This window comes from Sturnira hondurensis, unplaced genomic scaffold (genome assembly GCF_014824575.4).
Source record: "Sturnira hondurensis isolate 20B ecotype Veracruz unplaced genomic scaffold, ASM1482457v3 Scaffold0006413, whole genome shotgun sequence".
NCBI classification, from domain to species: domain Eukaryota; kingdom Metazoa; phylum Chordata; class Mammalia; order Chiroptera; family Phyllostomidae; genus Sturnira; species Sturnira hondurensis.
The window spans coordinates 40,890,193-40,899,673 of record NW_028079044.1 but is presented as its reverse complement, the minus strand read 5'-3'; the positions used below and the strand labels follow the sequence as shown (position 1 = coordinate 40,899,673).

The following is a 9,481-nucleotide window of genomic DNA, read 5'->3' as shown; positions in this document are numbered from 1 at the left end:
TAGCAGAGGATAGCTCTCCCCCAGTCTGGTCCAAATGACCTTCCATGCTTCAACAGGGAGCAAGAAGTTAGGAAGCGCCTACGCCCCTGTATTCATCTTTTCTTCTAAAGCAGCACCGCAATGCACCACAACACATGGCTGAACCCATGGCGGATACCCATGAGAGGTTTTTTGGATGGATGGACGCACACACAGAGAGACAGGAAAATACGTGAACATATGAATGAAAACATTCATCGGAAGGCAAAATTTAAATACCTCTTCCTTGCATTCTGAAATACCTAATCAATCTGAATTTGCAAGCTTTTACTAAAGCTGAGGGTGTGTTTCTAGGCATTATTCTTTCTCCCAAATGCTCTGGCTTCAGTCTAGAGAAAAATCTTTCCGCTGTAGACGGAGTATGTGATTTAACTGGGATGACAAATGAAACTGCGCTAAGATGAAAGGGTTCTACAAACATTTGGGCAGCAGCTGCAAAACACACTGGGGGCCGTCCGACAGCCCTTAAAGACGGCACACGAGTCATACGGGGGCACGGAAGTTAAGGAACCAAGCAGAAAAGGGGCTGTCGCGTCATCACACTGTCAAGGGTGTCGGGTGGTTGTGCTGGGAATCGGGAAGAGGAGCCTACCTGACTTCTGAAGATTGAGGGTGGACGTAAGTAGGTCATTAAAACTGGGGTGAGGCCGAGAAGCAGGGTTTTCTCAGCAGAAAAAAAAAGCACATCAAAGATAAACAAGAGAGAGCATGCAACAAGGGTTTTGCAACCAGATCGTGGCGGCTGTAGTTTGGAACACGTTTGGCTGAGAGCTATATTTCAAAAGAAAACAGTCACCTAGGTTGGAGAAGTTGTAGAAACAAAAAATGGGAAAAAAGTAGAACGCAGGAAACCATCCAGGTGACCTCATTCCTACCTGTGGCCTTCCTGCCACCTGTGTGTGTGTGACTATTCCACTTCCAACTCCAGCGCTGACAACTCTCCCGAGCGCCAGCTCGCCTGTTTAACACGTCACACTCGGTTACCTGCTCACCTGAGCCTTTAACTTCTCTGCCCCAAATCTGTAATTTCCAGAGGGATGTATGTGTATCTCCATCCACCTACTTGTTAGTCTCCATTTCTAGTTCATTGACCAGTCCTGGCAATCCTGTGAGTTTGTCCATCCTCCACTGTCTTTCATCAACCATGGCGATGTTTTCTCACCCACTATGATCCTCCCCAGCCCGTTCACCCACTGTGCAATCAGAATAATCTCAAAATAGTGGTTCTCACACTGTAGTCCACTGGTCCTGTGACATGCCTGGTTAGACAAAGGAACATTCCCAGACGACTGAAACAGAATCTTTGAGGATTCCTCTGAGTCTGGGAGTCTGTTATTTGTTGTTGTTGTTTGTTTTATGCAAATCAACAAGCTTTATTTTTCGTGTTTTTCAAATCATTTTTTATCATGAGTCTATGAAGGTCGTTCCAATTTTTTCCCCTTTGCCCACCTTCGCCCATCCCATTCCCTGCTTCCACACTCAATCCCCACGCTGCTGTCCATGTCTGTGGGTCACTCGTACGTGTTCTTTGTCTAAGTCCCTCCCCTTTCTTTCCACCATTATCCCCCTCCCCCATCCCCTCTGGTCACTTTCAGTCTGTCCCATGTTTCCATGCCTCTGGTTCTGCTTTGTTCATTGGTTAGAGTAAGTCCCATCTCCACCCCTTCTTGTCGTTACCACTTAAGGACCATCCATGTGTGAGCAGAGTAGCCTGGAGGGTCAGAGCAGCTGCTTTGAGCCAAATGCCTAGGTTTGAATTCTAGCTGTGTATCCCTGGCCAAATATCTTTTCTGTTCTGTCTCCTCGTTGGGATAACAGTGAACTAGCTCTTGCGTTGCTGTGACAATCCAATGACTTAAAACAGAAGGGATGCTTTTTATTGCATCTCTCCAATATTTCTGGTTCCCTTCTGCTTCCAAGTACTTGGGAGGATTGTATTTCTCCACCCCTGTGGAGCTGAATGTGCTCATGCGATTCGCTCAGAACAGTGAAACGGTTCTCCATGGTCTCTCTTCCCCTCCACGGCCATCAGGGAAGTACATGTTGATGTGGAAGCACCCAAGGCCGCCGCAGTGTGGGACAAGGAGCCAAGACAGGCAGGACAGCTGCCCTGCTCTCTCATGGGAGCAAGAAATAGAGGTACAGTGTGCAAAGCTCTCGAGATGTTAGCGTTTGTTGTTCCCACAGCATGACGTAGCCCAACCTAACAGGCACAGGTTTCGAGCCCTTGGAGAAGGCCTGGCCACTAGTAACTGCTCAGTGGCAGCCTCAGAAGGGAAGTTCGGCAACAGGGTTCATTGGAAGGGACGTTTTTCTTTCACTAACTTAAAACACACACCAGATGATGACACTCTTCTGCTGAAACCTATCAATTGCTTCTCACAGAACCTAAAATCTAAATCTGGAACGTGGTGCACAGGGCGCTGCTGGCTCCCGTGTCCAACTTTCCTTGTTCACACTTCCATTCACTCTCCTGCCATATTGACCTTCTTTGTTTTTCGAACCTGACAAACACTTTCCTGTAAAGGGCCTTTGTATTTGACAAGATCTGAGCTTGACTTTTCTTCCCACACCTTGTCTCATCTTCATGTGCCAACTTAGATGTCAGGCCCTCGGAGACTTCTCTGTCTACCCAGTGGAAGCAGGTGCTCCTTTGTACCTCGGCATATCCCCGCCTCAACACCTTTCCTGTGTCTGCCGTACTATTCGTCACAATCTGAAATGAATGTTGATTGCTCTCTCATTTCCTGCCTTTCTCCAGCAATCGAGAGGAAGCTCCAAAGAGGACAAGCCACATGGCTCTGTTGTTCATGGACTTATGCTCAGAACTGAAACAGTTTCAGGGCCCTGATTGGTGTGGCTTGATTCGCTGGGCATCGTCCCGCAAAGCCAAATGTTGTAGGTTCAATTCCTACTCAGGGCACATGTCTGGGTTGGGAGTTTGGTCCTCATGTACAAGAGGCAACCAATCGATGTTTCTCTCTCACACCAATGTTTCTTTCTCTCTCCCTTCCCCTCTCTCTAAAAAATAAAGAAAAGTTGAAATAAAAAATAAAACTATTGCAGGTTATGGAAGGACGAGGCAGGGCAGCAGAGGTTGAGAAGACAGAGGTAGGGAGAGTTGTCCCAGAATTAAATGGAAGCTCATATGAATACAAAATACTACTTTAAAATTATTCCCCAAAGAAATTGAGTTTCTAACCCAAGTGATAAAAAGTTTTGAAGATTAATGGCTTTTTTGGTGAAACGATGCTTTATTTCACAAAAAGTTATGTGTATTTTTGCCAAAATAGGTAAGTCAGTAAAAATGCAATTCAAAATGAGATTTTATTACAAGGCAATGTATGGTAAACACAAAACTCCTGAGCCTGAATTACACCTTTTATTTTGAACATTTCACTCACTAAAAGTCTGATGTAGTGGGTCCAAGTGATGACACATTCCAAACTAATGAAACTTCCCTGTAGCTTAAATAAACCAAGTTAGATCACCAAGCAAAACAAAACCCAGTATGTCTGCATGACTCAAGAAGGACATGAATGGCTTCAACCTCTAATGGGTTATCCTTCACCATTTATAACAAACTTTGAGGCCTTATTGAACTGAATTTCCAAGGACCAAGTACTGAAACATACAGGACATCTGTCTACTCTCTATTCCCTTGTTAAAACACTAAGGAATCTAAGATACAAGGGTGTGAGGGTACAGGTGACACACCCCACTCATTTAAGGAGGAGTTCTCTCAGGTGACTGGGGTCGAGCCGTCTTACGCAACCTTGGGCAAGCGTTCTCTTGACCACTCCTGCTTTCGCCACGTGGAATCATGTTGTGTAACTAAAAGGGAGTAACTGTCTGCTCTCTGCTTTCTCTCATTCCTGCAATGGTACAAAAAACCTCTTAGCCTGGATCCCCCAAAGCCCGCACGTAGAACCTACTGCTTGAATGCTTTGGCTGGGAAGGTCATAAACCAGATCTGTATGATGAAGGAAACCAAAGGTCAGACGAGCTTCTTGCTCTGGGAAGAATCCAGCTCCTTGTTAGAACGGACCCCATCTCTGCTATTTAAAATGAGCCGTTATTGGAAAGACGCTACAGGGCAGAAGAGCAGACCTGAAGCATATGGTTCTCTTTCATTTCTATTTTCGAAAGTAAAGAATAGGACCCAAATCTTTTTCAAATTCAGATGTTTTTCCTTTGTGAGCAAAAAGATAAATTATAGTTTAGGGGTTAGAGTCTATTAGAGTCTACCCCACTCTCTGCCTTCTAGTGTTTTTCAGGCTGTTTTTTTTAATGCCAGATGATACATGGGCTCTTCAGTCAGCCATCGGTCAACATTTAGCATCAGCCTTGCACTTTCACTGCCATTGCTTGTTTGGTGGGTTACAAATGAGTGAATTTCAAGGCAACTGCTTCTTCTGTTAAGCTTCATACTACACTCAAATGAATGAATGAATGAATGAATGTTTGAATACCTGTCTGAAGGAAGGCAACTGCTATTTTTCTGGTTAAAACTCGGCTCAGTGTAAGGTGACAAAGGTAAAAAAGAGTCCATACATGTTGTTTTACATTTTTATTTGCTTACAAAAGAGAATGCAAATGGGTTTGCAAAAACTTATCTGCATGTACAAAGTAAGCCATGTAGATAAGGAGGGCAAGCCTTGGAAATACTTCTGCATAAATGGTTCACCAAAATTGGGTCGGTTTGTATTAGAACTGGTGGAAAGTCGTTATTGTACATGTCAAAAAACAGGGCAAAACTTAATCTATTTTTTAATATCACCAAATTCAGAAAGGATTTCTTATAACACATATTTTGGATAGCAGAGAAACTGGTTGCCTCAGAGTTGGACACATCAATTAAGCAAGAGGCAGTTTCTCCAATAACATCCCCCTTTCTTTTCAGCAAGGCTATGGTAGATAGGGGTAGATGGCGTATTGAATCTCTTTAAATTCTGATTCTGCTAGGACCCTTGCACGCAATCACATCTGCTTCGTCGCATTTTAGGACTTGACATCATCTAACACAGAAAAGATCAATTTTGTTTTGCAATTTTTCTCTGAGCACTCTTCTCTGGGAAAAAAATAACCTGGCACGTCATTAAAACAACAGAGAAAAACAGCTCTCTGGTGTCCTAGATTTAAATCTACTTTTTGGGTCAATACTAACAATATCCAAGAAGGACATGCCCCTGAAAGGTAGTATACAAACCACATAATGACATTCTGCTTGGATAAGGTCCCTGAAGTGTTCCTGCAGCTGGTCTTCCAACTCCACACGAGGCAATCAGATCCCAGAGCCCCACAGTTCCATGGCTTCCAGCTCGTCTTGGACAGGCGTGAATTCCGGCTGGTCAGGATGTGGAGCTAGAGAGGAAGAGTGGGGGTGGGGACTTGATAGGACCCCGAAACCATAAACTGACATTCTCCCCTCGTGGGGGTCCGCAGAAACGTAGATTTGATCATTACAGTACAGAGGTATCCTGCTCGGGTAGAAAGCAGTAGCGACCTTTCCCCACCACACAGTTTGTTCTTTCCGAGGAAGTTTCAGACGGTTAGTCAAAGAAGAAAGGGACAGATACGTTACAGACGTGGTTAGAAAACTAGAGGAACAGCCAAATGATTAAATAGTATGTGTTTTATTTACAAAAGGAACCCTGAAAACTCAGCACAATTATGAAAAATAAAATTTAAAAACCAATCTCATGTTAGAAGTCCACCACCAGGGGGCAGTAGGGAGGTTAGGTGATGAGGAAGAACGGAGTAGGGTGGTCAGGGACAAAGATGTCCATTAATCTTGTGTGGGGACAGGGTAGAGGAGAAGGCACATAGAAGTAACTTTATTTTGGAGCCTTCACACAGGGGAGTTTGGGTTAAATTCTCGGTACATGGAGCTGACGAGGAGCAGTCTGTTTCTATTATAATCGACGGGTGATTTGGTTAAGTTCCCGTATTAACATCCTGTGTGTGTTGGGAGCATGGAAGGCCAGAGGGGTGACAGTGGGCAGAAGGGAAGCAGGTGAGGCAGGGAAGCAGAGTGCCCATTGTTAGGTGGTGGTCAACAGGACAATTCTGTATCCATAGCCAATTTCCCAGGCCAAGGTCATCAGAGTGGAGGAGTTCCACTTCAGTGCTGATAATCATTGTAAGGGATCAGATCTTAATAAAGGACAGGGAGAGTTGAGAGAACAGGGAGGGAAGAGATGAACAGAGAAAAACACATCAGCAAAACTCGGACCAGTTCCTCTGGCAAATAAGGTTACATTCCTCCTAAAACAGAACATGTACATGTATCCACTGATCAGTGCATTGTCTCAAAGCAGTCTCTGAATCTTTCTCTTGATGCTTCCGAGAAGGACTATGTCAGAAAATGTCTCATCGCCCAACCCGCAAACATGCAGCCTGCAGATGGTTTTAAGAAGCATCATCTTTTCAGAATCTCATACCAGGAATTAGTAATGAGACAAGGACAGCTGGCCACTTTTGTTCCTTCTTACAATAATCTGTGGTCATCGATGCATGTGGTGGGCAGGATGTCATCCCAAAGAATCTAGGATCCTAAATTATGAGGAAATTCTAAGTGAGAGGTTTCCTCCAATGCAAGAATAATGTTTTGCAAGATATCATGGCCACACCACAGCAGTAACATAGATGGAGCGGCCCCAAAGAATGTTCAAACATGTGCTCCGGAGACCCATACAAGGTCAGAGGCCAAGTCTGTGTGAGTTGCCATTTAGAAGCAAAAAAGACTTAGATGTGTTGTTATTCTGAACTTCGCCTGGTTTTTGAAGAGGTAACCTTTACAGTAATTTGCACTTTATAGAAGATATCTCTAGAGAACGTAAGGTAGTGAGAATTTCAAGTCATGCTTCTATGCCATATTTGGTCTATTTTTCAAAGTGTCCCTTCATTATCACGGTACAATTGTAACAAAACATTCCTCAAAGCCCACAGAGGTCGGCACTTACCTCCCACCCCATAGGCAGAACATGAAGAGGGGTCGCAGTATCCGGGCTGACCAGAAGGACCTTGTGGTCCAGGCACCCCCAGGTGACCTGGTGGACCTCGTGGCCCTGGGGAGCCAGGGGGCCCCGGGCTTCCTTGCCGACTCTCCCCAGCAGGTCCTAAAAAGCACCCACAATGAAAGCAGTTGGTCTTTGACCACCACAGGGAGAGTTTTGAGACACCAAGATGTAAACTCTCTTCCTAATTATTGAGTTCTTCCTACACTGGATTCCCTGGAGAGTGAATCACACTGGAATCACACATGCCCCCAGAGGGCAATGCTTTTAATCAGCTCAGGAAACTAGAATACAAACTCTATACTTTTCCATCCCCTTCTGGATGTTGAAGGAGAAGGAATACAGCACTGTCAGCCTTGTTCTCTCTATGGAGCTTCTGTTTCCCAATGTGAAGCCAATGTGTGGGTGCACACACACACACACACACACACACACACAGTTCAGACTCAACCTCATCATCTGCACTGGTTTATGGGCCCAGATAATTGAAATAAATTAGTTTGTGTCTGAAAGAAATTATCCTGTACAAGATAAAGAAAAAGTCTAGAATTAGACCCAATGTACTAATCCAAAGTGCCTTTGGCTAGCTTTTATCAATGGAGAACTTATCATAAAAATGGGGATTACAATTTGTGTGAATTTAAAAAGATTTGTTAGGTTTCCTGTTTGTTGGTTTTTAGGCCTGGATCCCAAAAGCATTTAAGAGACATCTTTCAACTAGAAATAAAATTCTTTAACGGGAACCAAAATGTAAATTATGAGCATATTTAAACAGATACAGTCCGTTTCATTTCATCAGTATTCCCCAGCACCCAGTCTGTGCAAGCCACGATGCTGGATCAGTTGGAGTCTCAATAACAGAAATATTTACACTCAGAATGATTTTTTTTGCATTAGGAATCTCTCCTAGAAAAGCTGTTTTCTCAAATAACTGTTAGGTTGGAAAGAAAAGTCTATAAAGCATTTACTTCAGTGTGGCTAAGACCAGAATTGCAAAAAGCCTATAGAATTGCAAACTTACATTTCTAATAATGAGATGATCATTTAAAGACCATTATAAAAGCATCTAGTGGGGTACACAAAATGCAAGCTTTACACAAAACTCCTTCAGTGAGACTACCATGGTGGCAGAAACTATCAGTGCCCATCGAAGATCTACATGTTCCTCTAGACTTTGAGTCTCCCCTGCAGGTCAGTTGGAACTATGTGACTCACTCTAGCTACTGAAATATGACAAGTGGCTCATGTCAGTCTGCATTTAGGAATTTAAGAGCTGATAGGTCCCCTTTATCTTTCTCCTGGGGGTCTTTGTTGCAAATGGGGAAGAATCATCTTATATCAAACGATGTATCATGTGTATAAAAGAAACTTTTATGGTGTTGATCCACCAAACATTTGTTATTACAGTATAGCCTATCTTATCTTAATTCATGCAAATAATAAGATCCCAGAATATGCTGTAACTTTGGGAGCTCGCACGAGGAGGATCGCTACTAACAAACTGGCCTCCTAACAAAATGAATGAGAGACACAGCCATTTCAGTTAGATACAAGGATGTAATATGGCCATATTCCTCACCTGTAATATCCAGTGAATATAAAGATTGAGGATTTTCATTTGCAAGTTTCTGTTAGGTAGGAATATTTACCTGCTGGCCCAGGGGGTCCTCTTGGACCTTGGCTTCCAATGCCTGGATTTCCTTTTTCTCCCTTGGTACCAGTTAGACCTGTTTATTAAAAGGAGGAGGTGGGAGAAGGAGAGGGGGAAGGAGAAGAGGAAGAAAGAAAAAGTTCTCTTTAAAATGAAACCTGGTAGTCCATTTTTCTGGGCTTTAAAAAAACCCTCTCTAAGGAAGACAGTGATGGGGGTTGCTCTGGGAGATGGTTGCCATGGGACTTGTAAATTACACCCTGACACGGGTGACTTTTGCACAGCCATGGACGGGAGGCTGGTTCTTTATCTGAGCACGCAGCCTGTGTTTGCAATACTGCAAGGTTATCTTCCTCCTTCGTACTAAGTGATTCGGCCCACCAGGAGCTGGCCTTGGTCTTTGCACGCACCAGGCCATTCAATGTACGCAGTCGGCACTCCACAAATAACACAATAGAAGTCACAAGTGAACACGTCTAACATTTTCCTTTTGGCCCACCCTGTAATGTATCTGCAAAAGGCATGAATTATAATTAGGCAGCAAAGTTCTGAAGAGCGTGAGTTTCCATTAAAAACTTGGAAGCTTCAGGAAAAGCCTGTGTTTGATTTGGCTGAGTCAGCCCCATAAAAATCTAAACCTATTCCTGTGTCTTTTCCACGAAACAGACTTCTTATTCCAAATAATTTATGGTGCTGTTAACAAACTATACATTTTCACAAAAAACAAAGAAGCATAAATTCTGACACCTCATTGCCGAAGCAGGTTCCATCA

General features: G+C 43.6%; 1 protein-coding gene across 3 annotated transcripts in view; it reads right to left on the bottom strand.

The window, feature by feature from the left end:
- Nucleotides 1–5,176: 5,176 nt before the first annotated feature.
- The window catches only part of COL14A1 (collagen type XIV alpha 1 chain), a 196,983-nt gene continuing 192,678 nt past the window's right edge, over nucleotides 5,177–9,481 (bottom strand). For 2 of the 3 annotated variants that reach the window (XM_037048454.1, XM_037048455.1), the window contains exons 46-48: nucleotides 8,708–8,785; nucleotides 7,005–7,160; nucleotides 5,177–5,403 (exon numbers count right to left, since the gene is read on the bottom strand). In XM_037048454.1, coding sequence (XP_036904349.1) covers nucleotides 5,324–5,403; nucleotides 7,005–7,160; nucleotides 8,708–8,785 — 314 coding nt within the window. In that variant the 3' untranslated portion in view covers nucleotides 5,177–5,323. Of the gene's footprint in view, nucleotides 6,196–7,004; nucleotides 7,161–8,707; nucleotides 8,786–9,481 lie in introns of all 3 variants that reach the window. The other variant, XM_037048457.1, reaches the window with a different exon arrangement.